The 18,357-nt window shown below is 49.7% G+C and overlaps 1 protein-coding gene across 2 annotated transcripts in view; it reads right to left on the bottom strand.

The window, feature by feature from the left end:
* HK1 (hexokinase 1) overlaps window positions 1–18,357 on the bottom strand; it is a 73,892-nt gene that overhangs the window by 43,571 nt on the left and 11,964 nt on the right. For both annotated transcript variants that reach the window (XM_027530891.1, XM_027530890.1), the window contains exon 2: window positions 8,586–8,748. In XM_027530891.1, the coding sequence (XP_027386692.1) occupies window positions 8,586–8,748 (163 nt within the window). The remainder of the gene's footprint in view (window positions 1–8,585; window positions 8,749–18,357) is intronic.

The raw sequence follows: 18,357 nt of genomic DNA, 5'->3' as shown, positions 1-18,357 counted from the left end.
ATGTGAAGAGCCAACGCATTGGAAAAGACCCTGATGCTGGGGAAGACTGAGGGCAGGAGGAGAAGGGGCGACAGAGGACGAGATGGTTGGATGGCATCAGCGACTCAATGACATGAGTTTGAGCAATCTCTGGGAGACGGTGAAGGACAGGGAAGTCTGGCGTGCTGCAGTCCATCAGTCGCAGAGTTGGACACAACTTAGCATCTGAGCCGATAGTCCAAAGGAAAGAGACCAAGTGAGGCTGCTAGGAAGAAGGTGTCTCAGCTTTGTGAGAAATTCTGACCCTGATGTCACAGGTCACTCAAATGAGTTTTGGGTTTTCCCTGAGTTCCCATCAGAATCCTAATCCCTATAGTGCTTACACTACTACTGGGTAAAAAAGTAAATGGGATATGAGAGGGTCCCTTCCCAGGAGAATGAATTACTAGAACATCAGAAACACTTAAGTTACTATCATTCATTGAGCCCTTCTGTTCTCCAGTTGCTAAGTACTTCTGTCTCATTTTACTTTTAACCCCTCTCCACTCTGTGAAGTAGGTACTATTATGATCCCCACTCTGCAGATGAGCAAGTAAAGTCTAGGAGGGGTTAGGGAACTTGCCCAAGCACATAGCCAGTAATTGCCAGAGCCAGAATTTGAATCCAAAGCCCAAATACATAGCCATCGGATACAACTGCCTCTTGGACAGACCTCAGGAACAAGGATCCCCAGGGACAGCATTAGCGTGAGATGTCAGCATGTCAGGAATGGCTACATCTCTCTATAAACCACTTGTATACAGGGAAACAACACACGCAAAAGCGGACACTGTGTTAGGATGAAAATATGGGTGCTTTTCCTTTCTAACATTTTTATTTAATTAATTTATTTACTGTTTTAATTTAAAAAATAAAAACAGTTATTTATTTCACGTTTTGCACTGGCTTTCATCATAACTTAAAAAAATAGCTTGAGAAATCTTGATAAATCAGTCAGGTCAAAAGTCTCATCTTCAGTTGAATCAAGGGACTAGGTAAAAGCAGGTTCTTGTGCTCAAGTTCCACGTGATGGGGGATCTCTTGCTTATTGGTGTCATTGTCAACACACAACAGGTAAGAGTTTTTAGCCCTTTGTGCAGGAAGGAATCAGGTTTCAGGCAGCACCTCTGAAGTCCCAGGTCTCAAGTTTTCAAGCAGGATAAGTTTAAATGATCTCATCTGTCTCTAGGTCAGGGAAGAACCTGGCCTTAGGGTGCATGGGGCCGGCCCACACTTCTGCAGCTCTGTAAGACCCCTGCCCCGTCCCAGCCTCCCACCACAGTCTGTCCATCTCACTTCTTTTTTTTTTTCAACAAACACAGGTCAATAGGGTTTCAGGGAGTTAGGGGCAGAGAAGGAGACCAGAAAAGTTAGTCTTGAGATGATCTGTGAAGGGGCCTTTCCCTGAAGGCATTTTACAAGCAGACACTGTTAAGCCCAATGCAGCCCCTGATCCCTTCCTGAGCAGTGACCCTGATTCCAGGGTGTGTTTGTGCTTGCTGAAAGAAATGGCAGTTGGCATCTCTTCTGTAAATCACATTTGCAGCACAGGAAATATGGGACAAATATTAACTCACCTACTCCATCTATGGATAAGGTAGCTCCAACCAAACCTGCTGAATGACTTGCTCATGGTCACGCCTGTGGTAAGGCCAGGGCCCTTCCCTTTCCTTAGTCACTCATATACTTGCAAATACCGGGATGCTCATTAATACACACACACACACACACACACACACATATACACATAAAAGTTTTATCTTCCTCATCCGGGTGATGAGCAATTTGAAGGCAAGGGTAATTTAGCAGGCTTACTTCCTTTTTCCCAGTACTGAGTCCCATATACAGTAGACAAATCAGAAAGTGTTTGCAGCTAGTTCAGTTAGAACACCTGGGTTAAATGCATGGTCTGTTCAGCCCTAACCTCTGCCAGGCAACGGGCATCAAGGAATGACTTCTGGCAAGGACAGCAAGGTGTCCGGAAAAAAGCTTTGTTTGCTGTCTGGCGTCTCTTTAGATAATCACCCTTCCTGTTTTGTCATCTGAATTGGGGTTGGGGTTGATAGCCTGTTCCATGTGACCCAAGAGCATCCAGAGTCCCCAACTTTGGCCAACGTGATTGGTTCAGGGTGGGCACGTGACCCACATCAGCCAATCACCACCTTCTCCAAGACAACCTTGGGACCTCTAGTTTGGAGATGTGTCAGCTACGGCCGCTGGGGCTCTCTCTGCCCCCATAAGGGACAGGCAGCCTACGAATGCAGAGAAGGCGATGGCACCCCACTCTCGTACTCTTGCCTGGAAAATCCCATGGACGGAAGAGCCTGGTAGGCTGCAGTCCATGGGGTCGCAAAGAGTCAGACACGACTGAGCGACTTCACTTTCACTTTTCATTTTCATGCGTTGGAGAAGGAAATGGCAACCCACTCCAGTATTCTTGCCTGGAGAATCCCAGGGACAGAGGAGCCTAGTGGGCTGCCATCTATGGGGTCTCACACAGTCGGACATAACTGAAGCGACTTAGCAGCAGCAGCAGTAGCCTACGAATGAAGCCTTGGTTAAGAGACAGATGAGGCCTTGGTTACAGGAGCCAACTTACAACTACATTTTCCATTATGTGAACCTAGAATTCCCTTTCTTGCTTATACAACTTTGAGTTAGATTTCTTTCAGTTACAAGCAGAGGCTGCTGGGTTCAACATTCTTTATAGGCAATGGGCGCTCCAAATACCAACTTGCCCTCCATAAAGGAGGTATCCTCCCCTTTATCTCAGTTGGTCCCCCCATTCAGAGTCGTGGTGTTCAATCACCCAGCTGCAGAGGAACCAGAGCTGTAGTCTGTAGGCTCATCCACATTATGAGGGGTTTTGGGGTGGTGGGGAGACAGCCTGCCTTTGCTTCCCCCCTTTTTTTGTCTCCTCCCTCCCATAACATCACAGGGATGCTGGTGAATTCTGAAAAGCTCTGACATTTTCCTCCAGGGCTAGACCTCTACATTTAGGTCTGATGGGTAGGGGTCCTTTGGCCGCATCAGATGAGAAGGGCCTTCCAAAGTTGGGAAATTCTTCCAAAGAATTCTTCATTGTTGTTTAGTTGCTAAGCTGTGCCTGACTCTTTGTGACCCCATGGACTATAGCCCGCCAGGCTCCTCCTTCCATGGGATTTCCCAGGCAAGAATACTGGAATGGGTTGCCATTTCCTTCTCCAGGGGATCTTCCCAACCCTCAGAACGAACCCACATCTCCTGCATTGGCAGGCAGATTCTTTACCACTGAGCCACCAGGGAAGCTCATTAAGAATTCTTAGAAAGTCATTTATTAAGTTATACTGATGACCAGCAGAACAATGACTCTCTGTGACTCTCATGGTGGTTTGCAGTTTCCAAAGCACTTTGATCCTTTTGACAGCTTTGTGAGGCAGGCACAGCAGGACTGCCACGCCCATTTTACAGATGAGGAAATGGAGGCTTATAGCAGTTGAGGGACTTCTCCAAGATCACACAGATAATACGCAGCAGAGCCAGAGATTAATCCAGTGGTCTGAAACTCTATTTTCCCCTTCAGTTTCAAGTTCAGTCTCCTTGCAGCAGTCGGCTTCCTTCTTACTTCCTCTCCTCTTCAAATCTTTGGCTTCAACCTTCCTGCCTGCCACTGCCGAGACTTCATCCTACATTTCCCATTTCCACTGAAGCCAAGAAGAACTGCTCTTCTATAGAAGCCTCATTAAACAAAGCATCTGAAGGGCCCCTGGCAACTCTCCACTTTCTAATGACAGTCATTATTACCAGCAAATAATGGAAAACAAACACCGAAACAGATGTCTCTCTCGAGTCCAGACCTGTGCTGGAATACAGCGCAAACAGAACTCAGCGTTCATGAAATGCCTCCCGTTGCCTGCTCCATGAATTAATCCTGTACACAAGACACAAAGCCTCCTGTCTGCAATCCTGCTAGCCAATGAGAGTTTACACCTTCATCAGAAACCCAACTGGAATGCTAGGCATTTAGGAGATTTCATCAAATGAGAGAATTTCTGAGATAATCCAACCATCTTCCCACATAAGGACAGAGAAAGGTAAGTGAACAGCCCAAATGCAGTGAGAAAAGGAAATGTTTTCCTTCCTTTGGCTGGAAGGCAGTATATCTTAAGCCCCACCAATTTAACTGTGAGTGTGCTAAGGTGCTCAGTCATGTCTGACTCTGCGACCCTAGGGACTGTAGCCCGCCAGACTCCTCTGTCCATGAGGATTCTCCAGGCAAGATTACTGGAGTGGGTTGCCATGCCCTCCCTCCAGGGGATCTTTCTGACCCAGGGATCTTACATCTCCTGCATTGGCAGGTGTGATCTTTACCACTAGCGCCACCTGGGAAGTCCAGGAAGAAGCGTGTTAGTCATCCAGTCGTGTCTGACCCTGCGACCCCATGGACTGTAGCCTTCCAGGCTCCTCTATCCATGGGATTTCCCAGGCAAGAATACTGGAGTGGGTTACCATTCCCTTCTCCAGGGGTTCTTCCTGACCCAGGGATCAAAGCCAGGTCTCCCGTATTGCCACCAGGGAAGCCCAGGACCACATCGCAAATCAAACATTCTAAACTTATCCTCTGGGTGAAGAGCACACTAAGGAACCACAAAGCAGAAACAAGGAAATCTTCAACTCAATTTACCCTCAAGAAGCTTACAGTCTAATTGATATTTACAATATCCTGAGTGATAAATGACAAGATGAGAAAAAAAGGGGAAGTTTCCCAAGTGAGAACCAAAGTCGGGCAGGCCTTCTGACAGAAGCTGGATCCAGGTGGGCAGCTATCCCCAGAAACTGGGCACCTTTGAACAAGGGTTTCTGTTTAGCCAAGTCACCAGCATAAAAAGGCTTCAGTATCTTCCTCCTTTATGTATTATTCATATCTTTCCCATTGCAAAAAGGATATGCAGCAGCTAAAAGCCACTTTAGGGTTTTGCATCTTTTTTTAACCTAATGTATAGATTACTTGAGAACAATTAAAGAAAAAGCACTGCCCATTAAAATTGTCAAAAGGGGGGAAATTAGCAAAAATGGGCTGATGACATTTTCAAAAAAATCAATACAGTTTCAAAAGCCAACAGTTTCCAGTAATCCAGTCATCAAGGTCGAGGTCAGCAGGAAAGGAAAGGTTTGTTTCTCCCTCTGACTTGGAAGTCACATCACCGCTTGACAGGCAGGGGCACCTCTCCACTGCAGTGACTCCAATTTATCCTTTGGTGGTTTGGGATTACCACTAATTTTGTCACTGACTAATTATACAGGTGAAGCAGTAATTAACATCTCGAAAAGAGACTAGCACCATGGTTTACTATGAAGGAGACCCACATTCTGGCTCCTCCAAGGGACCTCGTGGTTGGAGGCACTTCCATCAAAAAGTGGCAGGGACTGGACTGGTGTCCAGGGCCTTGGCATCAATGTCAGTGTCTATGTGGGGCTGGAGGGACCATTCCTGGAGGAGTGTGGGCCCCTGGACACCTGACTTGAACCCACCCGTGAATATTAGGAACAGTCATAGAGAGAAGAGCTATACAGTATATTATGGTTGCACAGTATCCCCCGCAAAAGGTATTTCTGTAGAAGTCCTAACCCTGGGTACCTGTAAATGTGGTCTTATTTGGAAAAGGGTCTTTTTAGATGATGTAATCGGATGAAGAGGAGGTCGTGAGTGTGGGTTCTAATCTGACTGGTATACTTATTAGAGGAAAATGCCACACGACATCAGAAGCTGAGAGTAGAGAGATGCAGCTACACGCCAAGGAATGTCAGGGACTGACAGCCTCCACCAGAAGCCAGGAAAAGGCAAGAAAAGACTTAGTCCAGTGTCTCAGAAGGAGCACGGCCCCAGTGACACCATGACTTTGGACTTCAAGCTTCCAGAACTGTGAGACAATCACTCTCGTTTAAAGCCACCCAGTTCATGGTACTTCATTACAGCAGCCTTGGAAACTAACACAGAGCAGAAGAAACAGTCCCCAGGGAGGGCAGAGGGAGGCGGAGCTGGGGAAGGCCTAGCCGTGCAGGCCAGGGGCTCAGGGCTTTGGCGTCTCCCCTTCCTCCTCTCCTGCTCTCAGCACTGCTCTGTGCTCCCGAGGGGCCCTGAACATTCGGGCCCATTCACTTCCCTTCACACTGGACATGAGAGAGGCTCAGAAGGAGGCATGGGGCCCAGGCTGCTGGCTCCAGTTCCACAAACCCTAGGACAGCATTTCCCAACATGGGCGTGATCACCACCTACATCATCACATTTAAGACAGCACTGAATGTGGACACATCGTTATTTTATGTAATGCGAAGAGAGAAAAAAAATTCTGCTCACAGTAATTTAAAGAGGCAACTGCTGCACAATGCACTGCTGATTTCAGAGGACTCAACAACGAAGACAAAAATAGGGTCTCAAAATAGATGAAATATAGTAGTAAATATTGGGGGAAAGAGCAAACAGGTTTGGGGAAAAGGCAGGTAGCCGAGTTTAACAGGTTTCTCTCCTGTAGGACTGCTCAGGGCCTTTAGCACCCTGGTATCTGCTTCCAATTTCTTTTGTTTTCGTTTTGATTTGTCCATGCCACGTAACATATGGGATCTTCGTTCCGATCAGGGATCAAATCCATGCCCCCTGCACTGGAAGTGCAGGGTCCTAACCTCGGGACTACCAAGTCCCTGCTTTGGATCTCTAAGAGGGATCTTTGGAAATGTTGTTTTTCCCAAATAAGAATGCATTTGGAGCCCTGTTTTCAAATGGCTAGATTACTAGTGTATCTGGATCACACTTTGAGTCCCTCAGCCCTAAAAATGGTGTGTGAAGGTATGAGGTAGGGCATCCCCTGCTGACACACGGGCCACGGAAGGGAAGCTGGCTTGCAGGCAGCATTTAGGAGGAAAGGGAAGAAACGTCTCATGGGACAGGCCAGCCCGGGGCCAGTCACACAGGATCGGGGGTCCCCCAAGCATCAGGCATCCTTCTGAGTTATCTAAGCAAAGCCAGAGTGGGGGCCCTGGGGGGGCGCGCCTCTATCTTATCTCCCTTTCCCCCGTCTCTCAGCTGACAGCATGCAGAGCCACATCTCTCCTACAGAATTCAATGAACCTGGTAAAAACACAAATGCTTCTGGACACGGGTGCCATTCGGGGTTGGGAAAAGTAGGAGCAAACTACAAAGCCAGAGACATGAGAAAAAAAACCCAGGGGACACTGTGGTCTGGTCACTCTGATGGTCAGAGTCTCTTCGGTAGTCATAAAAGAGCCTAAACTGCTGGTGAGCAAGACCTCAAGGAAAACAAAAGGATAAAAGTGGAGATTTTAAAAAGTCAGGAAACATGAGAGATACAAGTACCAGTGCGTGTGCGTGAAGTAAACCCCACCTGTGGCCACAGCGCACACAAGAGCACCCGCCCTTCCACGGTGTCCCAATCTCGTTTAGGACTTTAAAGGCCGGCTGCTGGCACAAGAGGACCTTCCCACTGCAGCCAGTCGCTCCAACACACGGTGCACCTGCCCATCTTTCATAAACATCAGCTGAAACAGCTGCAGTTTTCCCGATGGCCATTTTGAAGGCTGCATATCAGATGCCTCAAATCCCAGCTTTAAATGAGTCCCAAGAGCAGAGGGGAAATAGGAAGAGAGTGTAAGGGCCACACTCTCGGAGTGCGTACTCACAACCCCAAGAGAAATCTGACTTTCATAATCTTTCTCCCTCCCTTGCACATGGCAGGTGAACCCCAGCCTAGAGTACAGAACCCAGCTCAAGGCGGGATTCCTGGGCATGTGCTAAGCTGGGGTAGGCACAACACCCACCACTGGGTCAGCCAGACAGAACGACCTCCACTGAGCAGGCCAAGGCCAGGCTATGCCCTCTCAGCTTCCACTCTGCCAAGTGGAGGGACTGAGGCCACTCCCCTAGGGCGGGGGCAATGACAATTCTCAGGAAGCCCCCAAATGCCCACTGCGGGACATGAGCCACATGATGCAGACCAAGAGGGTAATTTCCCTTTTCCAATCCTACTCCCCTCACCATTGCTCTGCTTGAGGGGCTACCCTGACTTAGCATCTATGAAATTTGTTCAAATGGGGACCTGAATCTCCCCTCTGGGTCTGAGATCCACCTGGCCATTAGGATTGCTGCTTATCTGGGATAGTACAGGGAGGCCCTGGTGCCCTGATGGAGAGATTCTCCTAACATGAACTCTTGGCTTGTTCTGGAACCTTTCCTGTCCTGGAGATGTAAGAGTTATTCACACAGCATCTGGAAGATCCGTGAACACTATGCTCTCTTTCCACAAGTCACTGGACAGTCAGGACGATCAGGGGAGGTCAGCCTGGTCCAAACATGGTGTCCCCTATCACAAGACAGAATCTCAACAAACATAAATTGGATGGATGGATGGATAGGTGAATGGATGGATGGGAGAACAGACGGATGGAACAGTGAATGGATGAATAACTGGATGAGTGGGTAAGTAAATGAATAAATGAACAAATGATGGAAGTTGGAAAGATGGTTTCACAGAGCATTCAGCCCTGAGAGCCCAGTCTCTGGGTGTGAGACTCACCTGAGCCATCGGGAATAGACCTTACAAACGTTGGCAACATCTTGACTGTGGCTGTCGGATTAAAATCCCGGGAGAGGCCATTCTTCATCTCCTTTTTGAAACGATTCATGATATCTAACAGAGTTTCATCAGAGAGCCGCATGGCATAGAGATACTTGTCAATCTGGAGGAAGGATGAAAAGAAAAAAAAGTGAGGCCAAGGCTGAGGAAGGTCGTTTCAGCTCCAGTCTGGTTGGAGGAGGACAGGGACGGCAGGGTGAGGCACCCATCTGTCTAAGACCATACAGATCCATGGGCTCTGGAGCACCCATGCTGATCCATCATTGAGCTGCCATCAACCATGTTGCTCAGAGCACGTTTGCAAATGCTCTGAGCCCTGGTTCCTCTCCTGTAAAATGAACGAGACACCTCCAAGGTCCCTACCAACCCTTGAATATTACATGGAAACTGTCCTTTGATCCCCAAGTACAAGCCAGAGACACATTAAGCCTCCACGTGACTCCTTCCCTCTGGCTCATCCTCACATGGATGGCAGTGCCCCAGAACAAGGGCTCCAAAGCCATCACCTGGGGCTCAAATCCCAGCTCCATCACTCAACAGCTGTGTGAATTTCAGTTTCCTCAACTGAAAAACTGAGATGATAAATAGAACCTACTTCGCGGAATGTTACAAGATCAAAGGAGACAGAGAAGCCCTTAGAACACAGAAAAGTGCTCAATAAACATCAGCTATTGCTAGGATCGTGAGGCAGTGGTGCTGGTGGGTTTCCTTGGGCATGACTTCTAGGTGAATGGAAATGGCGAGTGAAGGGCTGGCGCCCTTCAGAACATGGTGCTTCAGGCCCAGGGCACAGAGACCTTAACCTCACTATCCCCAAAAGGTCTGGAAGAGCCCAAGTTCCCATGCCTGTGTGCCAGGGCCCATGTGCCCACTCTTCCAGATCAGACCACCCCTGACTCAACCAGGACTGAACCAACCTGCCCATCTTCCTGGGCTACCTGCTCTCCTCAAGGATCCCAGGCTCCCAACCTCAGGCCTCCTTGTTGTCATTTGTTTTTCTTTCTTCATAGTACCTTCCCAATGACTCTCCCAAAAGGTATTGACTGGGCGCCCACTACATGTTTGGCTCTGGGTTAGACACCTGTCCTCATGGAGTTCACCGGAAGTCTCTCTGTCTCCTGGCTCATTCTTTCTGCCACGTCCTGCTTTAGGAAGTCCTGATAACCATGTGCCTGGATTCCTGACTCCTGACCCATTCACTGCAATGGTTTTCAGTCTTCAATTTCTCTCCCTTTTTAATCTATCTTCTATACCATGACCACATTTTGCCTTTGGGGGGGCGGGGAAGGGAGGGCGGGAGGCAGGGGGCTTGTCCAGGATATTTCGCTTTCTTAAACTGGGACCCTGATCACTTCACTCCCCTGCTCAAAACCTTGCAATGCCTCCCATGTCCAAGGCCCCTACGCCCTGCAGGTGCAGCTCTGGGCTCTCTGAACTCCAGCCAAACCTCTCCTACCATTCCTGGGCTCTCCTGTCAAACCACCCTTCCTTCTCTTCCCAGTTACTCAAATCTCATCTCCCCTTCAAGGTTCAAATCAAATGTCACCTCCTCCAGCAGATGTCTGAGACCCTCAGGGTACAGATAATGACTCCCTCAGCACTTCTCTCTCCACATGGTCCAGCCTGGCTCACTGCCCGCTAGACCCGTCATGGGGACAGTGTTTGCTCCATTCACCTTGACCTCCCAGTGCCTCACAAGGAGCCTCACACATAGCAAGCTCCCAGTCGATGAAGAGGCTGATTTATGACTCCATGAGGCTGCTACAAAGGCCTTTGATGTTGACTGGCTTCTGAGAATGGGATCTCATGCTTACATTTCAGGGTGGCTGGAAACATTCAACTCAAGGACACAGAGTAATTTCTGCATATCTTGCTCTCGGGCAGCCTTCTTGCTCTGGATTCCTGCCTCCTGCTGCTCCCAGTCCTGCCTGTCTCCTGTCTCACAGACAAGGCAGGAGTCCTCCAGCGTCCTCTGCGGCCTGTGCCCTGTCCCCACCCCCAACTCTTCTACTGCAACCACCTTTTTCCTTTCCCCTTCGTAATAAGAGAAGGGCAATCAGAAACCGCCGAGAGCTGGAATAGAAATGGCCAGGACACAGCCCCAGGAGACGTGCTCTGTTCTACCCCCAAGGCTGGCAGCGCCCATCGGCAGTTCTTGCTGCAAGTCATGGCGACCATGTGCTGGTTGGAAGAGGCAGTCGCTCATGCGTGAGCCACAGAAGCACACGGCGGTGGGGGCAGCGACTGAGTGCAAGAGTGCATCAGGGCACAAGCAAGAGCAAAGGCCAAAGACGAGGGAGGTAGGGCGGTCTGTGTGATGACGGAGCACAGGTGCAAGAATGAAGCAACTGGAAAGGTGTCAGGAGCTAAGCCGTGCAGGGCCTGGTAAGACAGGTGGACACATTTAGACTCTAAATGTGACTCTACGGAGTATTCGACAGTGAGATGTGGCTCAGAAAGATCACGCTGTGTGCTGGGGAGGGGACGGTTGAGCAGGAGCAGAGAAGAGACAGTCACGGCGCTGCTCTGGCATCTGGACGTGTTTTCCCTACCACACTCCTCACCCTCTTACATCATCTGTCTACTGACATGCTTGTCTCCTCTGATAACTCATGAGTTTCCCAGGGAAAGGAAACATGTCGAGTAGACCTTTGGAACTACCTGGTTGCCTGGAACAAAGGAGGAATTCAACGAATGCTGGGTGCAAGAATACTTTATATCAGGGTTTGCAGTATATCAAGTGCTTTCGTATCCAATACGTCATTTTACCCTCAAAATAACCCTGTCAGGGGGACATTCTTAAGCCCCATTTTCCAGTTGTAGAAACTGAGGCTTCAAGAAGCTAAGTGGAGCCTACAACCACTCCCACCCCTTGGGGAAGGCCAGTCCCCTCTACGGTGCAGGCATCAGGCCCAGGCAAAGCTGCTGAGACTTTCTAGCTGGACAAGGAGAAACTTCTAGAAAGAGCAGGGCTCCACAGCCAGCCTGCCTCCTGACTCAAGGTGCAGCTCAGCACAGAGACAAACCCAAATAGAGCCAAGAAGCTCATACAGGAAAGCAGGCTAGGGACACAGATGCCAGACAACCTGGCCCCCAAGTGTTGAAGGAAGAAGGGCTTTCCCTCTCTGGTTCATGTTCATGAATCATCACATGGTACAACTCCTCTCAGCAGAGATGTGGAAATCAGGGCCAGACAAAGGGTAGAGCACAGGGCAGAGCTGGAACTGACTCTGAAGCCTCTAGGATCTCAGGTGGTACCTTCCGGTCCTCAGAAGCTCAGGAGGGGCCTTTGAACAATAGCACAGATCCCGAGGCTGGGCTGCAGTACCCCCCACCCTGCCCGGCCAGGCAGGCACCTGGTGCAGGGCTCAGCAGACTCGCATCATACGGACTGTGGCCCTTTAAGCAGCCCAGGAAGCACTGGAGCCACGTCAAGAGACACTTGCAGGATACTCCGTGGGAAGTGCCCAGAACCTCACCAAACAAGGGGCCTCTTTCCTCTTGTTCATCAGATGAGCCCTGCCTGGCAGCTGGCTGGGCCGCCCTCTGTTCCACCTGGGAAAGAAGCTGGGAATGGGCAGTGGGTGGAGGGAGGTAGAAAGGAAGGGGGTTCTCCTGTCTGTTTGCTCCAGAGCTCTGCAAGAACCCCAGTGCAAGAGCTGTTTTTCTTATAGAAGGTGGGCCCAGAAGCCCAGGGGGGGAAATTGAGGGAAGCAGGGCCGGAGAAGGACAACTTCTGGCTTTGGGAGACTTGGCCGAAGCCGCGGTCCTCTCAGTTTTCCATTTCTGTCCCCTCTCCAAACAACTCCAGATCTTTCCCTCCCCACTCTCTCTCCCTACCTCTCACATTTCCAGTCCTTCCTCTTCCCTTGGGATACTGCCTCCAAACTCTGCTGCTCTGGCCAAACGCTGGTGTCCAACGCATCCCACATGTGCCTTCAACTCCTAGCCCTACATTTTGGTGACAGGAGGGCACGGCACCTCTTCTGGTGGCTTCAAGCTGCAAGCCATCTATCATAGGATGTCTATCACAGACACAGACAGAGGCTCCCAGGAGTCTGTGATAGGAACTCCTTGGGCTCTGGGGAGCTCATGTTCACACTTGGTGTCTGACATGAGCATGCAGGACTCGGGTCAGGCTGGGAAGGAGATGGGGGCAGGGATGCCAGGGTCCCAGACACCACACGCTGCACCGGATCCTGCAGACTCAGCTTAGAGGAAGGGGGAGATGTCGGAAGAGAACACAGCCTTACCAAGCCCCGCAGAGCCACCCAGCCAGCAGAAGTACCCAGTCGCCCCACACTGGTCTAAACTCAAAAGTATCTGTGCCCGACGCCACCTCCTGCTCCCAACAGACATGCATAAAAAAACAATTCAAGACTGGACATGCCCAAGTGAATAGGCCAGTTGTGGCAGGAGGCACCGTAGCTACTGGTGATTTGGGCACTCTGACCCCTCATGGGAAGGGGCACAGCCATGGAAAATTTTTCACTGCCTCTCTCAGCAGAGTAACAGATGTGCCTGAAGTGGCTCAGCACAGGCCTGTGAAGTGAACGTCCCAAGTGAGATGTTTTACTCACAGAGGAAACTGGGGAACAGGCAGTGAAGGGTTAAGAAGGACTCTTGCTTAAGGGCAGAGCAGAGATTTCAACATCAGATGCACTTCTCTTTCTTAAGGGGACTGACTCAGAAAGAATGGGTCCAAGGTGATGAATATTATTTTAATGAGCGCTCATGTTTGCAGAGGACTCTGCCACTTACACACATGACTTTCACATAAATTTCCCATCTGGATGTCATAGAAAGGAAAGAAACGAGCTCGTGGATGTCAGGTGCCTGGCATGAAGTGGGGGCTCAGTGTGTTAGTTTCCTTTCTCCCAGCACAATACGTCAGTGAAGCAGGCAGGAAAGATATCATTATCTTCATTTTATAGCTGAGGAAATGGAGACCCATGACTCACACACAGTCACGTGGTTTATAAGTGGCAGCTGGATCTAGACGCCAGGTTCCAACCCCTCTTTTGGGGCTCCTCCTTATGGATTTCTATTCTTTCTCACATGTGGGAAGAACCCAGGGCTGTGGATGAAGAGAACCGAGTTCAATACCTGCCATTTATTAGCTGTGTGACTTTGGACAAATTACTCAATCTCTCTGATTCTTGATTTCCTCTTTCAAATGGGAATAATAATATTTTTGCATCCCAGGTGGCATGGTGGTAAAGAATCCGCCCGCCAAGGCAGGAGACATAAGAGACACAGCTTCTATCCCTGGGTCTGGAAGATCCCCTGGATTAGGAAATGGCAACCCACTCTGGTATTTTTGCCTGGAAAATTCCATGGACAGAGGAACATGGCAGGCTACAGTCCATGGGATTGCAGAGTCGGACACGACTGAGCATGCACGCAATACTTTCACCTCAGAAAGCTACTGGGAGAATTTTAATAATGTGTCAAAAACTCTTCCCATCCTTCCACTGAAATTACCAAAAGGGGATCCATCTCTCTCACTCACCTGTCTAGCTCATGATCACATGTCCCTAATTCCTTTTACCTAAATATCTAGAGAAATGCATTGATTACCAGATATTACTAACCCATCTTGTAAAAAAGAAAATGAAAGGCAGGTGGTCATTTGCATGAAATCATAGCAAGTGAAAGATGCTCACAAAAGTCCTCTGAAACGTTTGGATTGTTTTATTCTTTTCTTTTAAACTAACAGCAAGTTATATATACTTATTATTAAAGAACACAAACAATGCATAAAAGTACTAATAAAAAGTCTGAGTTCTTCCCTCAATCTTCCCAGAGAAGTCCTTGCTAATACAGCTTTATGTTCTAGGGCAGATTTCCTACTTAAACATCCATGCATACAGAGCTTGGTTTGTTTATATTTTGTTACAAAAATGGAATGCTATTATAAACAGTTTCTCCCTTGAAACCTTAACTCCATCTCTGTTTCTTCTGGGCACTTTCTCTAAGACACTAACAGCCAACTTAGATTTTAGGACCCTGCCTGGTTCAAGGATAAGGCATGGACTGAACAGTGCAGACACCGATGTTGGACTCCAACTTTGCCATTTCGTAGGCACCTCAGTCTTTCCATCTGTAATGTGGCTGTATTCACCTGACTTTGACCTACGAAGGCCTACTTTGCACGGCGATTTCATGTGATGATCCTTAAGCTATCCTATCCAGAGAAGCAGGGCAGGTGCCATCACATCCAATGCCCTTAGGAAACATCAGAGTCTAGAGAGGTTATTCAATTGGCCACGGTGACCACCTGGTGACTCAGACGGTAAAGAATCTGCCTGTAATGCAGGACACCTGCGTTCGATCCCTGGGTGGGGAAGATCCCCTGGAGAAGGGAATGGCTACCCACTCAGTATTCTTGCCTGGAGAATTCCATGGACAGAGGAGCCTGGAAGGCTACAGTCCATGGGGTCACAAAGAATCGGACACGACTGAGCGATGAACACTTTCGAGGTGATCACTGGTCAGCGAGAGAGCTGGAGTGGACACCAAGTTCCTGGTTCTGTGCTCCTTCCTCAGTACGCTTCTTGCTCAGCCCAGGGCGAACCCAGCCTCAGGGTCAGAGAGCAGGGAGATGTGGGAAAACGGTGGCATTAATGCCACCACTCCATCCACTACAGAAGCAGTGTACAGGCTCCCTTGCCTCATCAAAAGCACACCCTGCAGCCTGATTATTCTGGAGGCCTCATTCACCCCCCAGCAGCCACCAGCGATCTGAATTGCTCATTTCATTTTCCCTTTCACACCATCCTGGGAAGGATGCTCAAAGGCCATAGCAAACCCAAAGGTCCTGGCCTAATGGCACCCTCCACCATGGTGGGTAGCATCCCAAGCCCCGCTCTGGCAGGCCCAACCCCCTTCCTGCCTGCCCAGCCCCACCTCACCATTGAGGGTGGGGGCCCAGGAAACCTACCTTTCTATCCTACTTTTGGCAGCTAGTCCCTGAGCAGGCAGGGCACTGGCCACAAAGAGAGACATTTTGGATGCCCTGGGTTCCCTACCAGAATCATCCGTCCCGGGCACCCTCCTGCCTTCTGCCCCACCGATGGTCCTTCCTGACAGATCCACTTCCATTTGACTGCGTTGGCCCGTCTATGCCACTCAACACCCCGCTCCTTTCTCCACGCACACCTCCTCCAAAGGGCGAGGTGACCCGCCTGCCCAGCACCAGCTGCCGCTCTTCTCAGCATCCCCTTGGCCCTTGTGCTCAGTGTGGAGGAAGCAACCTGCCTGGGGACAGTGGCAGTGAGTCCTCCCCGGGCACCACGGTGACATGTGCATGGTGTGTGCCTCCCGCCAGACCAGGAGCGCCAGGGGTGCAGGGGCCACACTTCCAGGCCACTGGTGTCCCCACCCCCTCAGGTGGCTGCTCAGCTGGGCTGAATGGCTGCTCTCCTGGGTGAACAGAAGCCTCCAGTGATGCCTAACCCAGAAGGTCATCTCAGAAGGGTTTGCTAGCTCAGATAATGCAGCAGAGTCCTCTTCCCTGAACGACACAGCCCTTCTCCAGCACCAGCCCCTTACTTCAGCCTCACAGTGACTTGTGTGGAGCCAACAGCCCCTCTGTGAGGGAGGGACTGCTCCAGGCGCTCTCCGATCCCCCCACCCCTCACGACATCTGCACCCTGGGGTCCAGGGGGACACAAAAGTTCTACAGATAATCAGGAGTCTCCACTATTCAAGGTGGCCAGAGGCTGCTGAATACCTGAGAGAGGAAACATGTTTGGGAACATAATTTCCATTTTAGAGGCTTCTGAGAGAGAACTGTGTGTGCAAACATCCCCAAGGCATCAGGGTCCCTTTGGCAGGTTCAAACACTGTCCTCAGAGGCTCCCTTTCCCAGGCCCTTTCCAAGGTTCAGATACAGCTCTCGGTCCTTTGTGCTCCTGAACAGTTAGTTCCATTTCAGTGGGCATGGACTGAGCACGTATTAAGCACCAAGTACTGTTCATACAACACTTCTGTTTAATCACAACAAATCTGGAGGAAAATGGGATCCCCATCCTTGATGAGGAAACTGAGGTTCTGGGAACCGAGATAACAGAAGCGGCCTGGAGCCCCTGCTGGACACTTCAACCTGCCCCGATCTAAGCAGCACACCTGCAGGGTGGGCGTTGTCAGCCCCGTTTTTCATGGGAGGAACCTGGGGTCAAGCAGCCAAGGGAAAGGCATCCAGCCTCTAGGATGTAGGGCGGCTCTGGGTTCAGACCCCAACCCAGTGCTCCCCTGACTCCTCTTGCTAGGAGGACCGCAGGAGGCCAAAGGTCACGCCCAACGTCCTCCTGGTGACCTTGGCTCCTGCTATGAGGCACTTTCTGCTGGTGAGAGACCAAGCCCTTGCCCAGGATGAGAACACAGCTGTCATACTGAACTAGCTAAAAATAAAGGAGGTACCCAGTCTCTGAAGGTGAACAGAACAGCCCTGGAATGTGGCAGGACAAGAACAACAGGCTTCATTCTGGGCCTCGTGGTCAATGGCTTGGGCTAGAGCCAGGCTCCAGACTCACAGTTTCCAACGTCTCAGGTGCCTCCAGGTAGGGGAAGAGAAAATCTGAAGTACAAAGAGCTTTGCTTCCACCATGAGACATCGAGACCCCGGAGTCATGGTTCCAAAGTACTGCATTGGTGGGGGCAGAACAGTCTGGAAAGCAAAGGACCTCAGGCCTCCTCCGGCTGCACGGATTCCTCCTATAACCTTGGGCACATCACTTCCATCTGTGTTTTTCCTATCAGTAAAAGAGCATCATTGAAAACTACCCTCTCGTCGTCACATACGGTGGGCACCGGAGCTCCATGACACCATGGATCCTCAGAATACAAGCTTTTCAGAATCCTATGGTGGCCAAGCAGAATGGGACCCAGGATTCCTGCCCAGCTCGGGGGTCCGGCCACCTACCTCTGTTATCGAGGAAGCTGCACTCCTTCTGCAGGTGCCTACAGGTGTGCTCTGGATGAACAATGCTAACATCTGGCATTTATGTAATTCAGTACACTTTCCAAGGGTTTCCATACCCATTCTCTGATTTAATAAATGGGCACCGAGACACAAATCACCTCATCTGACAGATAAGGGAACTGAGACCCAAAGAGCTTGATGCCCACCTAACAAAACTGCTTCAGCTACAGGGATCCTTGCGAGATAAAGGATTCCAGCCTCCTGCTTTTACAGATGAGGAAATCGAGGCCCAAGGACCCCAGGATCCTACTGCTTTAAATGCAGAGTGCCTCTGTCCAAACCTTTGAGCCATAAAATTCACTTCTAACAGAGTGCTTCCAGCAGGAATATAATGCAAGGCACATATGTAATTTAAAATTTTCTAGTACCTACATTTTTTGAAAAGGTGACATTAATTCTAATAACATTTTATTTAACCCAATATATCCAAACTATTATTCCCACATGTAATTAATATCTTTTAAATTATCAATGAGCTATTTTATATATCTTCTTTGTCATACAAAGTCTTCAAAACCCTGTATTTTAGTTCAACAGCACATCTCAAACCAGACTTGCCACATTTTAAGTGCTCAATAGCCACACATGTGGAGAAGGCAATGGCAACCCACTCCAGTACTCTTGCCTGGAAAATCCCATGGGCAGAGGAGCCTGGTGGGCTGCCGTCTATGGGGTCGCACAGAGTCAGACACGACTAATGCAACTTAGCAGGAGCAGCAGCCACAC

Source organism: Bos indicus x Bos taurus, chromosome 28 (assembly GCF_003369695.1).
Source record: "Bos indicus x Bos taurus breed Angus x Brahman F1 hybrid chromosome 28, Bos_hybrid_MaternalHap_v2.0, whole genome shotgun sequence".
Lineage (NCBI taxonomy): Eukaryota > Metazoa > Chordata > Mammalia > Artiodactyla > Bovidae > Bos > Bos indicus x Bos taurus.
This window is presented reverse-complemented; position numbering and strand designations above follow the sequence as displayed.